The 23,000-nt window shown below is 39.7% G+C and overlaps 1 protein-coding gene across 1 annotated transcript in view; it reads left to right on the top strand.

Annotated features, from left to right (window-relative positions):
* The window catches only part of UNC5C (unc-5 netrin receptor C), a 387,108-nt gene that overhangs the window by 204,393 nt on the left and 159,715 nt on the right, over positions 1-23,000 (top strand). Inside the window, exon 2 of the mRNA XM_056106641.1 lies at positions 7,492-7,713. Coding sequence (XP_055962616.1) covers positions 7,492-7,713 — 222 coding nt within the window. The remainder of the gene's footprint in view (positions 1-7,491; positions 7,714-23,000) is intronic.

The raw sequence follows: 23,000 nt of genomic DNA, 5'->3' as shown, positions 1-23,000 counted from the left end.
CATGCCAAAAACAGTCAAAATAACGGGTCCCATTCCCCTGACCTTGAAAGAGCCTCCAATATGGCAGTGTTGGGAAAGACGAGTAAGGAGAGGCTGCTAAAATCTCAGGGCTGGGATGAATGGAGATGTTACTGGTGCCCACTTGAGTAAATCATTGAACACAGGATGACAGTGATAAAGTGATTGTCTGTTGGCAATTGATGATTCCTGTAATAATTATTGAGTTATCTTAAGTTCACTGTCACTGTCCCTGTCCTCCCGTTGTTCATCGATTTGCTCGAGTAGGCCCAGTAACATCTCCATTGTGACCCTTGTTACTGGGTTTGGCAGATCGAATACGTCACGGGTAGCTTACCAGGCTTTGCTCTGCGGGCGGCGAGATACTCTCATTAGCTTGCGGGACTCTCCAAGAGGGGCAGAGGAATCGAACGTGGGTCAGCCAGGTTGGCCGCATGCAAGGCAAACTCCCTACCCTCCCTATATTTGTGAAATTAATAATAATGTAGAGGCTTGAAACTCTTTTGAAAAGTATTTAATTTGGGGGGCTGAAGGAATTGTACAGCAAATAAGACATTTGCCTTGCTCTCAACTGACCTAATTTTGATCCTTCTTGCCCCGTATGACCTTGCCCCAGCCTTGCCAGGGGGTATTCCTGAGCACAGAGAAAGCCCTGAGCACTGCTGGGTGTTGTCAAAAATAAATAAATGAAAATACTGTATTTTTGTTACTGGGGTTCACATTACTGTTAGTGCGAGAGTTTTATCCATACTCTGCGCCAGCACCATGCTCTCTGCTAGGGTTTGCATTTCCATCCATCCTTATAAAGGGTTTCCCATTCAAACTCCTTCCCCTCACCCCTGGCATCCCACCATCGCAAACTCAGTTCTCCAGACGAGTTCACAGATTCTGTTGCTTCTTTAGATCCTGATGAGAGAGATAACTCTACATCTGCCCCTCTCCTTACGACTACCTTCACTCAGCATAATCTCCTCGATTTCTATTCACATAGACGCTCATTGTGTCATTTCATCTTTTTCTTATATCCCAGTAGTATTCCATTGAGTACATGCACTATAGTTTCTTTCTTCAGCAATCTGTTCTTGGGCACTTGGTTTGTTTCCAGATTTTAGCTATTGTAGCAAGTGCTAAATGAATAAAGAAGTGTGATTTATTTATTTTTTTAGAGAGAGAATATTTGGGACATTGGGGTGGATGCCAAGAAATGGAATTGCAGGGTCTGTAACTCCTTTATTGTATATTTTATTTATTGAGAGGTTGTGGTTTAAGATACTGTAATGGTTTTTCAGTCCATGATTCCCACCCAGTAATTGGCTGAATTACTTCTCCCAATTTGTTACTTTTGCACCTTTGTTGCTCTTTGCTGGTTATCCTTAAATCCTGCCTCTCTAACTCCTACACTAAAGGAAGATGAAATGGTTTAACTTTGTCTTAATTCACTGCATCTGGAGATACAACAAGTCTTTCAAACGTGGTAAAATGGAGCACTTTAAAGTCAAAATAAACAGGGCCAAGTTGGGGAGGAAGGAACCCATCAGAGAACCAAAAGGCACATTGTCATGGAAGAGACAGGAGATAGTGACAGAGAGAGACAGGCTTCCTCAAGCAGCGGGAGACCAGCAAGGCCTCTTATGAGAAGGGAAATTACCAGAGTCACAGCAGATTCCTCTAATTAAACTACAGGCAAGAAATGGAGTGACGTAAAATATTGAATGAATTGGATCCTCACAATAAGCATAAGTCCAGAGTGAAAGTGTGAAAAACGGGCATTCCTGTTAATGGTCGTCTCAGAAACGCTGGAATAAAGTCATCTTTGTATCAGACCAAACAGAATTTAAGTCGGTAAACTGATGATCAGCATGACCTTTGCCTACTAGTCAAGGGGTCAGAGGAACGAGAGAAAGTAACACGTGTGCTCTGGATGGAGGGGCTGAACAGTTAAGCAACTTCAAACATAGTTGAGAAATATTGATTTATTTGATCTACCTTTCAACTTGACTAAAATCTCAGACATAATTAAAATAAAAATCATTCATAATTTAACCTTTGAAAAAACTGCTCTAACCAATAGTAAAGATTTTCTCTGTAGTCCTCTGATTCTTTATCCAGGAATCTCTGATTTTTTTCCACACATGCTCGTAAAATTTACCTTGTATTTCTTTTATCTGTTCATACAGCCTCTTATACACACACACACACACACACACACACACTCACACAGTGCCTCCCAGCTCCCTTTCTTTCTTCCTGCCTTCTTTCTGACCGAAAAATTGGCTTAATTCTAAGCATATTGGCTGAAACAGTGGTTATATTTCCTGTAAATAATACCTCCTAGGACAGCAAGTACAATTCTGTCTCTTATTTATTGGAAGAATGTGTAATAAATAATTATTCAACCATTTTTCAGTTAACAAATGGTTATTCTGAATCTCATTCAGAAGTTAATTCCAGCTGTCTTTTGCTGTAAGATGTCATTTTCTTTTTAATAGCAATGCTGCAGTAAACATATGTGCATGTACTTATATATTTATGAGGTGTTTATGTGGATGTGTGTACATAAATATCCATTAACGTTACAACGTTGATTCAAGAAAGTAGGATGACTTACCCAAAGCTGTTCAGAGAGTTAATGTTTATTTATATGGCCAGGCTCTCTCTACTATTACGTCTATTTATGTTTGAACCATTATATGCAAATGAACATGTCCCATTTAGCCATCAATCCTTCTAGGATGCTTTTAGAAAACTTGATAGGCAAAAGGAAACTGTATGTCTTATATTGCATTTATTCAATTAGGTGAATAAAAGCATACGTGTACTTTTAAAAAATTCTCCAAGTGCACAGTATAGAGCACATGGCACAGCAGAGGGAGAGATTATCAGCGCGGATGGGGGAGTTAATACCAGCAAACATGGGTCACACGTGTTTAGGCTTGGGATGAGAATGACTTCTCTCCCAGGGATGCACCAGAGAGCATGTGACTTTATGTCACTAATATGTAGGGGCATGAACAAACAAATAATCCCTGAAACCAGAATAAAAGGGTTTTTTTCTGAAGTTAGAAATTATTTAGTAACTCCATATTATCTAGTGCATTTAAGACATTATATATTTGACTATTTAAATTTAACGAATTAACTCATTGCTGCATTTCTTGAAATAGAGATAATATGCTTTGTCTCCCAAAGAATATTTTGATAAAAATATTTAAAATAAGCTCTTTTGTTGAAGTAGTTAATTCCAGCTGCCATTTGTTGCAATATATCATGAATTATCTCTCTGATGGATGGGCACTGAAATGCAGATAAAATTAGCTTTGCAGTCATTCATTTTAAATTGCTCTTGAATCATTTGGAAGTAAATTTCATTTCAGAAGAATATGCTTCAGGTCTCAAACAAAAAAGATAATAGTCTTGTGTTTTATGATAAGGCAATAATAGTGTAAGTCTTATGCTTCAGACATATAGAAACTTATGAGTTAAATTGATGAAAGTCAAGGCTTGCAATATAGAAATAAAAGTAACAACCGAAAGTTTCCCAGATTGATGTTCACATCATAATATGTACTTGTCAAGTATTAGATGGAATGAAAATGCATAAAAATAGTAAGTATATGACATAAAGTATCTCGTAAAGTAAACAAAAGGTTTTTATGAGGTAACAGAGAGTATTGCACTTTACCTTATAAATATAAATATGACAGGACTATTATCAAATTATCTGATAGAAATTTGAAAATTAAGTCAGATTAAAGGAGTATAAGGAAATGAAGGCAGGGGAAGGGTGAGACTCACGGGGACAGCATGTGTCACTGCGTTCTGAGTGGAATACTGGCAGCGTGGCTTCCCGGCATCCCTGGCTTTGAGGAGTCACTTCGGAGCACTGCTCAGTTCTTTCCTTAAAGGATCTTAATGATTGTGCTGTTGTCTTTCAATTAAAATCACAATTATAACTTTATTGCTGAATTCAATTATAGAACCAAAGACAGCTTTGGAAATGGAATCTCACTAATTTGAAGAAATGGCACGTGGAAAACATAGTTAACAATACAGTTGGTCAGATCATTGGGAGTTACATATTGGAGTCAGTGCCAAGTTCTGGAGTGTGCAGTCTTTCTGTCACATTCGGTCTAAGGTCAAGGGAGCTGGAGAGATAGCATAGTGGCACACAGCCGATCCGGGTTCAATTCCCAGCATCCCATATAGTCCCCTGAGCACAGCCAGAAGTAACTCCTGAGTGCAGAGCCAGCCAGGAGTAACCCCTGTGCATCGCCGGGTGTGACCCAAAAAGCAAAAAAAAAAAAAAAAAAAAAAGGAAGTAAGGTCACCATTGTGATTGCTATTTACAAATATTTACCCTAATGGAAATTGTCAGTCGACTCTGGAGATATTGATATTAATAAATAAGTTGTTGAGAAGATGCACTCACTTATCTTCCTGATGAAGAATAAAATTGTTCTTGGGTGTCGGAGAGGGAGTGCAGTGGGTAGGGCGCTTGTCTGGCATGGGACCATCCTGGGTTTGGTCACCTGTACCTTGCTTGTGTGGTCTCCCCACCCTCCTACCTCACAAGGAATGATTGTCCAGAGCCCTGAGTGCAGAGCATAGCTGGGGTCACCAAAAGCCAAAGATAAAGTCAGGTGATTCTTTTATATTTTGTGGTAGCCTAACTTTAATTGTATCCTAACTTTAATTGTATCTGAAAGCTTGAAAACTGGTTTATTTTTATAGCTAAGTAAATTTCCAGCCAGGAACTGATACCAGTTTATAGTTTACCTTTCACGGTAGAATTTCAAACCTTGCTATCTGTCAGTATTAAAGTCTTCCAAGACTTGAAAGAGTTAATCTCACTGTGACAGGGATTTTGCTTTTTTGGGATCAGGCCCTGCATTACCTCTTGAATAGTAAATGGGAAAGTCATAAGGAGATAAAATTATACGCTTACTTACAAACCACTGCAAATATACTTGCTAAGAGAATTAATGAGAACCTGATTTCTCCATTCTAACAACTAAATCTTCTTTCACCTAGAGACACTGACATTCAGTCGCCTGTAGACACTAATAAAAATTAAGATCTAAGATGAATATCCACTAATGAATGTGCCATTTGACTTCTCAGCCTTTCTATGATACGTAGAAAACTCAGGTAACTGACATTTGTAGAGAGAACCAGCGTTCTGGAAAGTGGCTTGTGCCAAGCGCGTTGCTATCATTGCTTTAATGTCCTGTTATCGTCAGCTGCAAGCATTTAATACATTTCCATCGATGCTTTCTGGATTTTCATTCTGGACCAAGCCTCACAAATTTTGCAGCCAGACCAGTCTGTGGATCTTACTACTGCTATGACATTCTATATTTTGAACAAATATCTCGCCATAAACTCTGAAATGCTGTGCAAGTCTCTTGGGAATCAGAGTTATCATTAGTATAATATTTGTACTTTCATAAGATTTTTATTGACCTTCTATGATGTTTCTGGCAACATAATAGATTTAGGAAGATAAAAATAGGAATAATGTAGTCACTGCCTTCAAATTGCTTTCAGAATAGAGTTAAACATTTGTCATTATTTCTTGCTTTGGAAATTGAGAATACTTACATCAAACTGCCAATGGTGAAAAATAGACTCAACGATCTAATGTGAGGCAAATGCCTAGTGCACAGGGCCCAAATATTCATGAAGTATTTGTATGCTAAGTATTCATGGACAGAAGCATCTTAACTATTTAAATGCCCTGAATGATTGTGCACTTTGGTTGAAGAGAATTGGGTTATTGATTTCTGAAAGTTACTCTAGACAAATTTGTTTGGGGACTACAGCAGGGTGCTTAGGGCTCTTTCCTGGCTCTGGTGCTCAGAGACCATTTGTGGTGCTTGGGATCTAACCACAGCAGGGCACATGCAAGGCAAGCACCTTAACCACTGTACCATCTCTTGGAGCTTTAAAAATAATTTTAAATAATTAATTTCACAGAAGGATAATGCTCATGATGCCACCACATTTCCAAATCAATATTGACATTTTCCATTTTCATATAGATTAAGGTATGGATTCTTTCTCTCATGCTTTGCCCTATAGTGAGAAGTTGCCATTTGGGCTGGTTGTCATGGCTAGGCATGGTACCAAGGCCACATATTGAAATTTTGAGGGAAATAATTTGACAGCATCCCTTGAGCCCATTTGAATTTTTCATATGATACCCCTACACATATCTTATTAATAATTTAGAAAATACCTTTGTGATATGTAATTTCCAGCACTTCCAATCCAGTTGAATACTAGGATTGATATGCTATATTGCCTCAAGTGAGTCAACTTAGAGCATATTACCAATATTAATGAATAAATATGCTGTTGCTGATTGGGTCATTTCTGTAGGTTAACTTTAGACTTAAAGTTAACCTGTCAGGAAACAATAAGATTAATCCTGGGGCTGAGCAATAGTACAGTGGGTAGGGCGTTTGCCTTCCATGTGGCAGACCCAGGTTTGATCCTCAGCATCCCATATAGTCTCCCAAGCACCGCCAGGAGTAGTTCCTGAGTGCAGAGCCAGGAGGAACCCCTGAACATCGCCTGGCGTCCCTGCAAAAGCCACAAATCCCTTAGTAACATGAATTCCAAGATTTGGTAAAAACTGTGTGATGTTAGGAGGAAAGTTGGGAATGAATTGAGGAGAATGAGTGGGGATTGTTTGGCAAGTGGTCGCTTAGAGAAGGTTGACGTCCAGTGGGTTCTGAAAGCTTTTCTATTTTTTTCCTGAAAACGAATCCTTAGGTCAAATATGTGTGGAAACCTCTGATTGGGAAGGGATTGGACTTCCAATTCCCATATAACCTTTAACTTACAATGTCCAAACAAGGCCAGATAGCCCCTAGGTTTTAGGTTCTCCATAGGCTGACTTGTTATTGTCTTTCTCTTTAGTGCTGGGGTAATTCTGAGGACGATGAAATTTGTGGCTAAATGAACGAATTATATGTTTTGAAAATAATTGCAGGCTTGAGCCTAAGCTTAAAGACTCTTCATTTACATTTCTTGCATTCCTGGTCTTCTTCTGGAGACGAGTTTAATGATTACGTGCCTTATGCACTTCACAGGATTTTCTTCTACTGGGAATGCTTATGTTTTTTTCAGTTATAAGAGTTATAATGTAGAGTTGGAGGTATAGCAATTTAACTGGAAAACCCACTGTCTATAAGGGGGACAAACTGACGTTCTGATCCTACCTGAGCTCCTATTAACTGTTTGCTAAGGAAAGGGTATTTATTCTATGATGTTGAGTTTTTGCTGTGCTCAAAGTTGAGAATATTGATATAAATCCTAAATGGGTAACTCTGTTAACAGGCCAAACTGTCTGATGTCATAGAAGACATTCAAATTCTTTAAATAAGTCGCTCCTTTTTAAAGTTTATCAAGTAAAAGGCAAGTGATAGGATGCTTTGCATAGTTACTGCTTTGTTCTTTCTTTATTAGATGATGACTTTTTTCATGAACTCCCAGAATCATTCCCATCTGACCCACCTGAGCCTCTTCCACACTTCCTTATTGAGCCAGAAGAAGCTTATATTGTGAAGAATAAGCCTGTGAACCTCCATTGCAAAGCCAGCCCTGCTACCCAGATCTACTTCAAGTGCAACAGTGAGTGGGTTCATCAGAAGGACCACACCGTCGACGAGAGAGTAGACGAGACTTCTGGTGAGTTTTCTCCTACACCTGATCTGCCATTTAGGATCTCTTGCTCTCCATTTTTGGAGTATTTTCATGGTGTTTTCTGCTTAGTGAAGTTAAAAATGGGATTATTTTTTGGCAAAATTTCGCAATATTTTTAATAATGATTTGATGGTTCTGTGATTGTGATATAAAATATGATCAATCTTGATTTAATTCTTTTTGAATGGTATATAATCAAGACTTGACTCATACTTAAGAATATATTTTATGGTAGCAAATAGATTGGGTTCTTATTCAGTAGTTGATTGAAAGATGCATGCATGATTTCCCATATATATATCAATTTATTTATATGATATATTAACAACATGACATATCCTTAACTTAAGAAGAAATGATCCTAATTATTGACTTCTAGCTAAATTTAATTAAAAATTATTGAGTATAATGAAAGTATAGAATTGAAGGCAGAGCAGGGGTGGGTATAAACGTTGTCTGTTGACTGATCAGTATTTGCAAACTTCACAGTAACAAATATGACCAAATGGGAACATTTAACAATCTTCATTAATCCTCAGAAATATTCCTCCATACTCAAATGAAAAATGTTTTTCAAGAGCCACATTCTACATACTTTTCTGTTTGTATAAAAACGTTCCCTTCACCCCGAGGATTAATGTGAGGGACATTTAAGTTCACTGTCTTGTGTGTAGAAGTAAATTGTGGTGACAGAACCTAAAAAAATAGAAAAGATTTTTAGAGGATGTCATTTTTTTAAAATCATGTGAGACACATAATTTTATAATGTAAATGGTCTTAGAAAATCAGATCGCAATTATACATAATTTTGTATCATCATATGAATAGAAATTCTCATTCTGTGCGAGATGGTGAATGTGGGAATGACTGGGTACCCAACTGTAGAGAAGCTTTCTTCAGGGAATTGGCTAACCTCATGGCCTAATTGCATAGGAAATAACTGCACCAGATGTCTTTGAACTCTTCAGTGAATTGGATTTTGTTTCAGATCATTTGTTTGTAAAGATTGCAGACCCACAGATTTTAAGGTGAGATGAAAAAGAAAGAAAACATAAAGCCAGGAAAGGAGGCAGACATATCTAGGCATATCTCTACTGTAAAGTTCACGAAAACACCTATGAAGAAAGGTTAGAAATTACAACTTTTAATAATGAGTGATCTGCAAACTTCACAGTGACATATATACAGGTGTGCCCCCAACGGTAGTCATCTTCAGAATGTATGATTTTTATTATTTCATATGAATTATTTTTAGTAAATTGATTCTTTGAAAATATTTTATTTCCTATAAAATGTATTTTAAAGAATCAAATTTTTTTTTCAAATTCAGGGGAGACATACAAGAACTAAAGGAATAGTTAGCAGGGGATCACTCCTGGGACCATTTGGGGGGTTGAGTCCAGCTCACTTGTGTGCAAGGCAAATGTCCTACCAACCCTGCTATCACTCAGACTCTTGTTTTTCACTTTTTATCTAACACTTTATTAAAAATTTAGTATCCAAAGAAGTATTTGCATCTTAGAAGCCCATGTTTGCTTTGGAATGAGAATAAAGTAAAAAATCCTCCCCATAACCATGCCTCTGGACTCAGCGCCAGGCTGTGGGGCCGGTGAGAGCCCCACCACGCCAAGGGACCCCAGCCTCAGAAGCCGACCTCCACTACCCAACTACCACTGTGCTCCAGGCCGCTTTCTCGACACATTATGAGACACTTCCTATCCATTTTTCCATAATTATCACACCATTTTTGATGGGGTTCAGACAGTAGGCAGCATAGAGGGAAATGTATAAATATATACCTCTCAGAGAGCCCGGCAAGCTAGGAAGTGTATCCCACCTGCACGGGCAGAGCCTGGAAAGCTCCCTGTGGCATATTCGATATGCCAAAACCAGTAACTATAACAGGTTTCATTCCCCTGACCATGAAAGAGCCTCCAATCACTGGGAAAGATGAATAAGGAGAGACTGCTAAAAATCTCAGGTCTGGGAAGTTACTGGCACCGGCTCCAGTAAATCGATGAACAATGGGGTGAGAGTGATACAGCAATACAGTGATTGTGGGTAGGGCACTTGCCTTGCACTGGGCTGATCTGGGTTCAGTCACCGACACCACATATGTTCCACACAGCACCATCAGGAGTGAACCCTGAACACAGAGCCAGGAGTAAGCACAGTTAGGTGTGGCTCCAAATCAAACAAACTACACACACAACACACACACACACACACACACACACACACGTAATGAAACAAAATTGGTGTTGATTCTTGTCCTGAAGTATGACACACAGTTATTTGTACTCATTGTTCAGAGCTGTACATAGATTACAAAATGACTTAATCACCATCCATATTATTGTTTTTATTTGTCTTTTCATCTTTTAAATCACCTTTGTCTTTCTTGCACATATGTCGTGCAAAAACCATAAAAAATTGAAATGGCTGATAGTAAATAATTGAGAATATTTCAGTACTCAGAATCTCTTAATTTCATAATATAGCATTTAGTGTTTATGTTTCTTCATGGCTCCAGAAAATTCTTGATCTGCTCAAAATGTTCTGATTACATTTTTTTCTAAGATAAGCTTGCTGCTTTCTATTTACTTGAAGCCTTTTCGACCCCTGTTTCCATGGTACTAAGATTCACTGTTGAAAAGCAAATGTTCTTCCTTTATGAAGAAGCAAGGGAGTTTAGAAAATCCAGGTTGGTTTGAAATTGTAATAAACCTTTACATGTTTCTTTTCTGTTTTTAGGTGATTCTCACATTAGCAACATATTATCAATAATGAAAAATTTTAAGCTTTATACACAACACCGTCCATATATAATATCATGCCATCATCACAGACATCTTAGGAGATCATTTTTCGAAGTCTCCTTTGTAAATGAGAAAACCAAGACTCTGGAGGATAAAGTAGTAATCTCGCTCTCACCATAAGGCTAGCAAAGGCGTGAACCCAGGGCTCTCTGATTTGAAGTCGTCTGGGCCCTTTCCTCAGGGGTTCCTTCAGTTCTGTCTTAATCACTGAACATAGGACTGTTAATCTGTTTTTAAGCAGGTAATACAAATTTCTCTTTTATCAAAAAATAAAATCGGGTCGAGAGCGTCAGCTAAAATATTTATTTTCTATCTTCTGTCCTTGCCTTAGGTCAAATTTTCCACATGAAGGTCCTTGTGACTCTTTAAATTAATAACTTAAAGCTCATGCAGAAAATATGGTTCTTTTTATTATTGTACGTTTTAATACTTGACCAGTTAGCAAAAGAGAAATTGATAAGAGAAGTCGCAGTTCAGCACGAATTTAATTGATTGCCTTTCCTCAGACAAAGTACTCTCAGAGGCACTGTGCTCTTTGGTCTGCACGGAAAATGCTCTTTTTATATTTCCAATTCAGACATTTTTTCTCTCAGTGCCTTTACAAACATTCAGAGAACTTCACCCTGGTTTCACGAGTAAAAGTGATTGGCATCTACTGGCAGTTTCTTCTCAGAACTGAGCAGAGTATTCTTCTGTGTGTGGGTGTTGCTGGTTACTGTCGTAGCATGGCACGCCTTCATTTGTGTCTGGAGATTATTTGTGGAGTTTCCAAAGGCCATAGCCTTTCTCCTTAGCAATTCATTCTCTAGATAACTGCACACCTAAAGTACAGGTCTAAACAATTACAGTATTACAGTGGCTTTCCTTTTCCCATTGACTGTAGGCACCTAATTCTTGGTCATAGATCTGAAACCTTCCCCAAGAAAATTTTCTAGTTGTAATCTAATATTTTTACCTTCCTCTTCTTACAGAATATGATAAACCAATTTTATTTTCATGAAGGACTGTTGTGCTTTTGTGTCTTCCACTGTTAATTGTGGTGATGGGGGAAATCACACACACACACACACACACACACACACACACACACACACACGTCTTTATAGCTAAGTGGCTTAGAAAACACTGCTGTCACTGTCAAACAAACACTGTGCTCCCGTTGTTCATCAATTTGCTCGAGCGGGCCCAGTCACGTCTCCATTTTGAGACTTGTTGTTACTATGTTTGGCATATTGAATGCGTCACAGGTAGCTTGTCAGGCTTTGCCATGCAGGCGAGATAATATTGGGCTCTCCGAGAGGGGTGGAGGAATTGAACCCAGCTTGGCCAGGCCGGCTGCGTGCAAGGCAAAAGCCCTTCCACTGTGCTGTCGCTCCAACACTGCAATGATTGTATTCATCCTTTGGAGAAAAGCATTTTTGGATGTAGAAGTCCAGAAGAGCCCTCCATTACAAAAGCTTTTTTAAACCTCATTATTTGTCAACTGAACTTATATTCACAGAACTTGAATGAAATATTTTAGCCTCAGGACAGAACTTTTAGGAAACACAGTTCATTTTCTAGGGAAAAATTAAATGAAATGTATTTAAAATTTTTATTTAATGAATGAAATAACTTGCTTATAGCTTAATGTCTTAGAATCACAGAAATCTATTCATGAGACTATGACAATTGTTCTGAAAGAATGATTTGCTGTCCAGCTTTTCATTAAATTGTATTATTTTTGCATATATAGACATGTGGTCCTACATTTGTCATATAGAACTTAAAAGTGAAAGTTTGGTTCCATCTTATCTGATTACTAACCTTCGATATTTGAAGGGACTATTATCATCTTCCGTGAGTTACTTCTCTCAGTCTACACATTACAGCTGAAGAGTAAACTCATGAAACAAAATATCTAATTCTCTTTATTAGAATAGAGAGAACGTTTTTACAGTGGATAGGGCATTTGCCTTGCATGCAGCCGACTCGAGTTCGATTCCGAGATACCGAGAGTATCTCACCCGCACAGCAAAGCCTGGCAAGCTACCCGTGATGTATTCAATATGCCAAAAACAGTAGCAACAAGTCTCACAATGGAAGCATTACTGGCACCAGCTAGAACAAATTGATGAACAATGGGAGGACAGTGACAGTGACAAAGTATTTCTTGACAATTCTATTAACCATTTAGTGGTAACAAGCAATATAATATAAAATACTGAGGCCTGCTCTGGGGTCAGGCTTGAGGGGTGGTTGGAAGTTGGAGACCCTGGTGGAGGAAGGTGACAGTGGTGGTGGGTTTGGTGTCGGAATATTGAATTCCTTTAACAAATCATCAAGAAAAACTTTGTAAACCATGGTGTTTAAATAAATGAGAAAAAATGTGCTGTATGAATTAATGTTATCCCCATAATGTCTGAGTAAACATGTAAACATGTTTGAAGTTCTTTTATTTGTATGAATATAATCATACTATATGATTATATACATAAATGTGAACTGTATCTGTGTATAAAGTCAACTCATATGAAATTAGCAATATCAAATCACTTCTGAGGTCTGAAAAATGCCATTTCTTATCAATCAATGCCATATATATCAGTTATTTTATATATAAATGCAAGTTTATAGATTTGCAGATAGGCCTATAAAACAATCCTTAAGTGACCAATTTCACATCTCTATACATTAAGAACATATATGCGCAAATATATTTTAATTTGATCATTTTATGAATAGGTAATTTAATGACTGCTTGTAATATAATCTTATATAACGCAAGTTATTTTACAAATTAAGTAAACATAATGTCAGTCATTTCCCATGTGTTATTATTAAGTTTAATTGAGATATCACCGTTTACTTTATTAACGTTTAATTCATACATGTTACTACATAAAACCCACCACCAAATGCTAGTATTCAACCTGTATGGACCCTAGGTATTTTATTTTTATTTTTTCCTCATTAGAAATTTGTTTGAGGTTTTGTACATGGAATATTGCAACACCACACTCTCCGTCGTTGTCTCCTTCCCTCTCTGCCAAGCCCCAAATTCTCACCAGTGTCCCTCCGTGAGCTCGGTCTGTCGACCAGTGCCAGGTTCTGTTGCCTTTGCCTGTTTGTTATTCTCCTCCTGTATTTCTTTTATCTCAAATATGAAGAAATCAGCCTGAAGCTGTCCCTCTCCTTCTGATGAACTTCATTCAGTATGATACCATCCAGTTTCACCTGGGAATGGCGTGATTTCATATTTTATTATAGATTAATAGTATTCCAGGATGTGAGTGTGTGTGAGAGAGAGAGAGCGAGAGAGAGCGAGAGAGAGCGAGAGAGCGAGAGCGAGAGAGAGAGAGAGAGAGAGAGAGAGAGAAAGTTTCTTTATCTAGCTATCGGTTCTTGAAGTATTTCCAGATTTTGAATAGTGATAAAATGAACACAGGAGTGCAGATGTCTTTTCTGAATAGAGCATTTAAACCCTTGGAGTAGATGCCAGTAAGTGGAAATCTGGGTCTTTTGGAAGTTCAGTTCTTAGTTTACCGAGAAGTGCCATCTAATTTTCTAAAGGGGTGAAACAGACAACCTCCACAAGGGCAGTGCATATGCGTTGCTCTGACCCCACATTCACGCCAGTACTGGCTGTTTTATTCATTTTGATATGTCATTTTGAGGGGACACCTCATTGTTTTGATTTGCATTTCCCTGATGACACCATGAGGAGCCTCTTCATATACCTACTCGCCATCTGTGCATCTTCTTTGAGGAAGTTTCTTTTTATCTTTTCTCCCTTACAATGGATTTTTGTTGTTGTTAAGTTGTACAAATGCTTACTGTGTCTTGGATAACAATCCTTCAACGAGTGGAAAGCAAGTATTTTCTTCAAGATTATGGGATGTCTTTAGCAGTGCAGAAGTTCCCTATTTTCATGTCATCCCACTGTTTAGTTTTTATTTTTCCTTTATTTGTACAATGGCATTGAGTCATCAAAGATACTTTAGCACTGTTGTTCAAAATAGTATTGGGGGTCTTTGTCAGAGCAATCAAGCATGAAATTTGGTCAATAGGTCATCCAGAGAGAAAAAGAAGAGTAAAACTCTTACTATTGTAGGTGACATGACACTACAGTTAGAAAATACTAGGCACTATACAAAGTAAAAAATCCTTAAAACAACAAACATGTACAGTGAAGTGGCAGGCTACAAAATCAACATGCAGAAATCATGGCGTTTCTGTATGCAAACAATGATACAAAAGATAACAAAATCAAACCGATCCCATTCATAATTGCAACTTAAGAAATCAAGTCCCTAGGAATAAGTTTTACAAAAAAAAGGTGAAAGACACAAAGAGTGAACTATAAACTACCAGTAAAAGAAGAAGAAATAGAAATATGTTTCCTGTTCATGAATTGAAAGGATTAATATTGTCAGAATTATAACCCTGCCTAAACCAGTACTCAGATTCAGCACAGTCCCCATAAAAATACCCATGATGATTTAAGAGCTGAAGACCAAATACTGTTGAAATTTATATGGAGCAATCAGATAGCCCAAATAGCCAAAGTGATCCTAGGGAAAAAAAGGTGGGAGAATTCTCTTCACTAACTTGATGCTTTCAGGCTCTTATAATCAAATCATTGTGACTGTGGGATAAAAGACTCTCAGATTGATAGAGCACAGTTGAGAGCCAGAGACAGATATCCTCAGGCCGATGGATAGCTGATTTTTGATAATAATGCACAGAGTATCAAGTGGAACAAGGAAAAGTATCATCAGCAATTGGTACTGGGAAGACTGTGAAAAATTGGTTCAGACCCATCTTACACCATGTACAAAGTTTAGCTCAAAATGGTTAAAGACCTTGACGTCACAACTGAATTCACAAATTATATTGAGAACATAGAACCCTCTGTAACTATAAACCTCGGTACCTTTTGCTTTTTTTTTCCTGCTGGGTCCAAAGATGGGGGTGCTTAGGTCTTACTCCCGGTCTGTGCTCAGAGATCACTGCAGGTAGTGCTTGGCGAGCTCTTTGGGATGCTGGTGATTGAACCCAGGTCGACCATCAGTAAGGCAAGCCCTAACCACTGTATTGTTGCTCCAGCCACGGAGCCTACCTCCAGCCTAGATACTTAGAACTCAGATAGCACAGCGGGTAGGGCGTTTGCCTTGAACGTGGCCGACCTGAGTTCAATTCCTCTGCCTTTGATTCCTCCATCCTTCTCAGAGAGTCTAGCAAGCTACCAAGAGTATCTCACCTGCACGGCAAAACCTGGCAAGCTCCCCGTGACGTATTCCATATGCCAAACACAGTAACAACAAGTCTCACAATGTTGCTGGGCCCGCTCGAGCAAATCCATGAAACAGGAGGACAGTGACAGTGATTGTAGCACAAATATTCAAAAGGAAGTTGCATGGGCTTTGATTGAGTTTTAGTAAATTATGCATAAAATTCTGAAATTCTATCAACTTTTTCCTGTATTTTACACTTAAGTCGGTGTTAACCTATTTGTCCAGTGAAGACAATTTCTTAATATGAATCATTATTAATTGTATTTCCATCTCATAGATACTTATTTCAGTCCCAGAAAGTACATTTTTTATTAATCTGAGGCTGACATCAAAATAAAAGTAGAAAAATTGACAGTGACTCTCATAGCTTATGGAAACCTTTCCACAGAAGCACTATAAAAACTTGGTAAGAGACTCTTAAAAGAATTTTCAGGAACATACATTTTTTTCCCTATTTCTGACTTGTTGGTGTTAACAATTAGCTCATTCTTGTTACAGAGTCCTGAATTTTTAAAACTTATAAGTTAACACGATAACATAACTTCATCTCAATTACAAATAGTGGTTGGATACAGAACTCAAGTTTCAGGTGATGCTTTTCCTTCACTTCTTACCTGAAGAAGGGTCTTTGTTAGCTGACCTGTTTGGACTTTCACTCTATATAAACCTGGTTTTTATTTCTGCCATTGACTAATGTGTACTCAAAAGTGAGTACAGGAAAAAAAATGGCTTAAATATTTGGATCTTGTTCCTACCTTGTATTTGAAAATAGGTATTGCTGTCTGGTCAATTTCTACAATTCCAGTATTTTAAAATACATGGATTTAAAACCCTTTACTCACTCTAAAACACCCTGACAGTGCCTTGTTTGCTGAACTCTGTAATTTTAATTCAATCCCATGGGATTTTTTTTTCATGTTTGAGTTACTCCTGGTATAGAATATTTTAAGATATTTATTGAACAGGCACTCTCATAAACATGACTGCTTAGTGGAGCCAAGAAATAATTATGACTTTCAATGCAATTTTAGTGTTTCATTAGAGGAAAACTGAAATTTTCTAAAATTGTATTGACAGCAAAAACCTTTAGCAAAATAAGCACAAAGAAACTCTCTGCCAGGTAACAGGTACGCCAAGATTAACTGTCGTATCTTTTTCTTTCCACAGTAAGGTGAAATCATTAATTAGTACAATTTGAGTATTCATTTGATTTTATATATATATATGGATGTATATACGTGCATGTGTGTACATTTTGTGTGTGTAAAGGTAAAAGGTAAAGGCCCTCCCGTTGATCGTCGATTTGCTCGAGCGGGCCCAGTAACGTCTCCATTGGAGACTTTGTTGTTACTGTGTCTGGCATATCGAATACTCTCGGTAGCTTGCCGGGCTCTCCGAGAGGGGCGGAGGAATCGAACTCGGGTCGGCCATGTTGGCCGCTTGTAAGGCGAATGCCCTACCCGCTGTGCTATAGCTCCAGCCCCTTGTGTGTGTGTTTTCCTAAATTTAGAAAAAAATCATTTGCTACCCAGCTCCAGTGGTCATGGTGATGAGCAAAAGTCCAGTGCCCATTGTTTTGCTAAATTACTTGCTTCCCCAAAAGGAGTGAAGTAATGACTGTGTTGCTATAGTAATATTTCCCCCTGCCCAGGCTCTCTGGCTTAGAGCTCAGTAGGTCCAGCCCTCAGTGAGACTGCAGCCTTGAGAGCTGTTGTTGTTGTGGAATCACATTGAAATACACCATTACAAATTTGTTCATGATTGTGTTTCAGTCATACAGTGTTCCAACATCCAACCCTCCACCAGTGTACATTTCCCCAACAATGGATGGATTTGTAGTTTATTTTTAATCCAATCTTTGGCAAAAATATTTGAAGAAAAGAAGATCCTCTCTATTAATCTAATTTCAAAAAAAGGTTTAGTCTCCTAAAGCGTTGAACTGTCTCAGAAAAATTTTAATATTTGCCCTTTGGTGTCTCTATCTTGCTAAATATCAAGAAATCTGGAAATAAATGAAAAAAAATAATTTATGAGACTAGTACTCAGATTGTCCTTTCAATGATGCGATATCATGCATTATTATCACTATTTCAGTCCCAGAACCTTTACATTTTACTATGCAATATTTTCTTAAGAGTCGACTCAAAATTCTGATGCTATCTTCTTTTACCTCATTCCAGTATACTTTTTAATTTTTTTTTATTGAATCATGAGATAGAGCATTACAAAGCTGTTCATGATTGTGTTTCAGTCATACAATGTTCTAATACCATCCCTCCACCAATGTAATTTCCCAGTACTAGTGTCCCCAGCTTCCCTCCAACCCCTAAAAGCCACCCCCCACTCCCCATCTATGTTAGGCACCTCTCTCTCTTCCCTCTGTCTCTCTCTGTCTCTCTCTCTGTCTCTCTCTCTCTGTCTCTCTCTCTGTCTCTCTGTCTCTCTGTCTCTCTGTCTCTCTCTCTCTCTCTCTCTCTTTCTCTCTCTCTCCCCACTCCTCCCCAGGTTAGGCATTATGGTTTTGCAATACAGATACAAAAAAAATCTTCGTGTGTATTCTTTCACTTACTTTCAACCCTCAGTTCTTGTCCGAGTCATCATTTCCAACTAGGATTGTCATACTGGACCCTCCCCTATCTTAACTACCCTCCACCCCCACACCCTTGTGGTAATTCCCAACCATTGGCCAGTCCTTCTGGCCTGTTCTCCCTCTCCCTGACCTTGAATATTAGTTTTATACTGTTTTATAATTGTTTCTACATCCCACAAATAAATGCAGTGATTCTATATCTGCCCCTCTCCTTCTGACTCATTTCACTCAGCATGATACTCTCCATGTCCATTCATTTATAGGCAAATGCCATGACCTTATTTTTCCTAACAGCTGTGTGGTATTCCATTGTGTAGATGTACCCTAGTGTCTTTATCCATTTGTCTGCTCTCAAACCCTTGGGTTGTTTCCAGATTCTGGCTATTGTGACCAGTGCCACAACGAACACAGAAGAGTGGATGGTGTTTCTGCTGTGTGCTTTTGGAACTCCTGGGTGTATTTCCAGAAGTGGCCATTTGGCCCAGCAATCCCAGCATTTCTTTAAAGCTTTAAAGGCGTAAGACCCTTTCACACCTTTCCACCTTGGTTTAACTGTGCCCTGGGACAGGGCTCCTGTGGGCAGGTGTGAGCCCTGGGGCCAGAGGCTGCCTCACTTCTGTAGCACGTCCTGAGGATGCTCCCCTCCCCTGGTGTCAACTGTGTCCCCCAGCCAAGGAAGGGTACTTCTAAAAGTACAGGCGGGTTCTGTGCTATAGAAATTGCACTTTCAATGCTGTGATGTCATGCATGGGTTAACTGAAGCAGGGCGAGAGCGTGCTTTCCTCGCTCTGAGCTTGTGGCCCTCTCCCTGCGCTTTCATCCTGAGACACCCCTTAGCGCCCTTTGAGGGGGAATGGAAATAACCACATATATTAGTTCCTTTAAAAACTGCTCTTGGAAGACACAAAACCAGCGTGAGAACATAAAAGCTGCACCTAGTAAAATCTCAGAACTGCCAAAAAAGAAGAGTCTCAGGTCACTGGGGCTTTTAATTATCATTTTCATGCTAAATTATAATGATAATTATGATGCATCTTATAATTTAACTTATCATTATAAATGCTAAATTATAATTTATATACCTTACAATGTGGGCTGGAGCGATAGCACAGCGGTTAGGGCGTTCGCCTTACACGCGGCCAACATGGCCAACCCGAGTTCGATTCCTCCGCCCCTCTCGGAGAGCCCGGCAAGCTACCGAGAGTATTCGATATGCCAGACACAGTAACGACAAAGTCTCCAATGGAGACGTTACTGGGCCCGCTCGAGCAAATCAACGATCAACGGGAGGGCCTTTACCTTTACCTTTACAATGTATATAATATAAATGACATATCTATATAGCTATAAATAATGTATCACTGTCACTGTCCTCCCATTGTTCATTGATTTGCTTGAGCGGGCCCAGTAATGTCTCCATCGTGAGACTTGTTGTTACTGTGTTTGGCATATCGAACACGTCACAGGTAGCTTGCCAGGCTTTGCCGTGCAGGCGAGAGACTCTCGGTAGCTTGCCGGGTTCTCTGAGTGGGTTGGAGGAATCGAACTCAGCTCAGCCAGGCTGGCTGCATGCAAGGCAAACGCCCTACCGCTGTGCTATTGCTTGTAATTATAAATATAGTATAATCTAATGTAATATGAATTTATATACTATAATTTATTGGTCTGTAAATTTATATGATTTATAATTAAATGCATCATAATAGACATTTGATATTTAATTGTATAGAATAATTATATAATAAGTTATATTATATAATTACAATAATTAAATTTATTGTGGTTAAATAATAGATCTAACCACTGGTAGGATTATCATTTTGACAGTATTAAATAGTTTCATAGTAAGTCAGGGAGACCAGTTGCTTGCCTGGCATGCAGGGATCCCAGAGCCACCTTGGTGAGACCCCGAACCAAAAAGAAGAGTAAAACGTCTCACTCTACTTCCCAACTTTATCAAGTGTTTACCCTGAGGTTTTACAATATGGTTTGGAAGAAATCAGTGTGAGGCAAGTGTGATTAGGTCGCCGAGCCCAGCAGTGGGCAGTTCCTGGGGCCGTAGAGACTCCCTCTGGACAGCTTAGGCACTGAGGCTAAGGCAGGAGGAGCTGTGAGACAGTGCCTGAGGGGAGGTGTGAGACCAGCATCTTTAGGGACAGTCACACCAGGACCCAGAATCTCCGAGTGGTCTCAGCAGGGACTCGGAGGAGGCGGAATCCCAGTCTCACGGACCCCAAAGGTGGGGGAGTGGTGTCCTCATTGGCTGGGCCCCTTCTCAGGGAGAGGAAGTCCTGGAGTCCCTGGACAGTTCCAGGGACCAAGTTTCCCAGCAGAGAACCCCTGCCAGCTGCAGTATCTTGCTCCTGTCTCTGCCCATAAAACTTCTCAGGCTGTGACAGGGCGGCCTCCTCAGGAGAGGGGAAGCTCTCTGGCTTGAGTAAATTAAATCTTAATTGGAGAAACCCAGGGGAATGTTCCCTGCAGGGCGATTCCAGGAAATGCCAGCCCTTTCTAGCTGTCGCCTTGATGGTCCTGGACAAGGTGCTCTCTGGGAGTGACACCGTGACTGAAGGGCTCTCTCTCCCCACGCCCAGCCCAGGGGCATTTGCAAAACCAGGAAACACCTCATTGCAAATGACTTCTTCACATTTTTTTCTCTCTCTGAGAGTCTTGAGTTTGCTCCTTGAATGTTTAGGGGGGAGGCCTATGACTCTGGCTTCCGCTTACTTTCCTGGACTGCCAAAATAAATCACCGTGAAGAATAAATCACCGTAAAGGTGGTAGCTTGGGAAAGCAGAAAGCTTTGCTCTCAGTTCTGGAGCTGGGATATCTGGAAGCCTCAAGTGCTCGACTCCCTCCAAGACTCAGGGGACAAGGGGCCTGTTCTTTGTCTCTTCCAGTTTCTGGTGACTTCTGCATTCCAGAGCAGCCATTTCATTCTCGGCTCTGCTTCTTAGCACGTCTGTGTCGTCTACTCGGCTCTGTATGTCCCTCATGAGAACTAGCGTGAGGATCACGTAAATAGTTCAGGACCTCAAAGCCCCTGAGTATTACATCTGAAAGATCATTTTGTCCAATGAGGTATTGCTGACCTGTTCTGATGGAATTCAGATGTAGACAGATCATTTGGGGTGCCACATTCAAACCACCATCGTTACCAAACACCTGTAAAAAAGTGTCATTAATACCCTAGTTCAAAGGAGTAGTAAGCCTTAACAGATGTCTCACCAAGACAAGATGTCACCAAGACAAGACAGATGGCAAATATGCATTTGAAAAGATGTTCTACATTATATGTCATCAGGGACATGCAAATTAAAGCAACATGAAGCAGCTAAAAACATATTAAAATACCAAATTTTGGAACACTTGTATCACCAAACATTGGGGAGGACATTCAGCAGATACTTGCTTATTGCCAACGAAAATGTAGCATAGTTGGTAATTTGGGCAATTGGCGGTGTTTTGGTTTGGTTTGGTTTGGTTTTACAAATCCAAGAAGGAATTAAAATCCTATGGCCCAAGCATTGCACTCCTTATTGTTTACCCAGGAGAGTCCAAAACGTACCTGCAAACACTTACGGATATGTGCCAGAGTTTCATTCACAATTCCCTGAACTTGGAAGCAACCTAACGTTCTATAGTAGGTGAATGGAAAAATAACTATCATCCATTCAGACAAAAGAGTTTACTCAACTCCATAAAGATATAAAGTGTCAGAGGGTGATGGAGGAATCGGAAATGCACAGTGATCAGTGAGAAGCCAGCCTGCAGGTGCTGCATTCTTTATGATCCCAATAGTATGACATTCTGGAGAAAACAGACGACAGAGACAGTTAAAGACCCGCTGCTAGGGGCAGAGAGTTGGGACCACGGTAGTGCTGTTGCCTTGCACATGAGCAACTCAGGTTCATTTCCCAGCTCCCTACCTGGGCCGGAGCACTGCCAGAGTGATTCATGAGTGCAGAGCCAGAAGTAAGCCTAAGTACTCAGCACAACCGGGCATGGCCTCAAAAACAACCAAATAGGAACAGCAACAAATGGACCAGTATTTTCCATGATGAAGGGGAGGAAAATGTGCCATCAGAGGGCATGAGGGATTTTAAAGGCTATGCTGGGCTTTCGGCATATGCAGTGATGTCCATCTACACTGCGGCTGGTAGATCTACACATGTAGATGTGTAGATGCAAGTCATTGCATCTGTTCAAATCAATAGCCATACTGCATCAAAAGCGAGCCTTACGTAGGGTGTAGGTGACACAGACGTGTTCCTTAGGCTTATCGACGATAAAAGGCTTTCCCTCTGGTAGGGTTTGTTGGTGATGGGAGGCTATGAGTGAGGGGCTTGGGAATCCCTGTACCTTGCTCTCAGTTTTGCTAGGAACCCAACCTTCCATCAAAAGCAGTGTGTGAAAACTGTAGACAGAAGGTCCCGATGATAGGGATGTCCGGCAGGATGGCTGGTCGCTGGACGGGAGATGTTTACCTGGCCATTTCCCCTCATGCAGCTCGTCACTCTCAATTAAGTCTAACGACTCGGCAATGACGCTCTCTGTGGAGTCCTTTATGGCCGCTCTGATTCCTGC

The sequence above is a fragment of the Sorex fumeus genome, unplaced genomic scaffold (assembly GCF_029834395.1).
Source record: "Sorex fumeus unplaced genomic scaffold, SorFum_2.1 ptg000136l, whole genome shotgun sequence".
In the NCBI taxonomy this organism is placed as follows: domain Eukaryota; kingdom Metazoa; phylum Chordata; class Mammalia; order Eulipotyphla; family Soricidae; genus Sorex; species Sorex fumeus.
The sequence above is the reverse complement of the archived record's forward strand: the minus strand, read 5'-3'. Positions and strand labels throughout refer to the sequence as shown.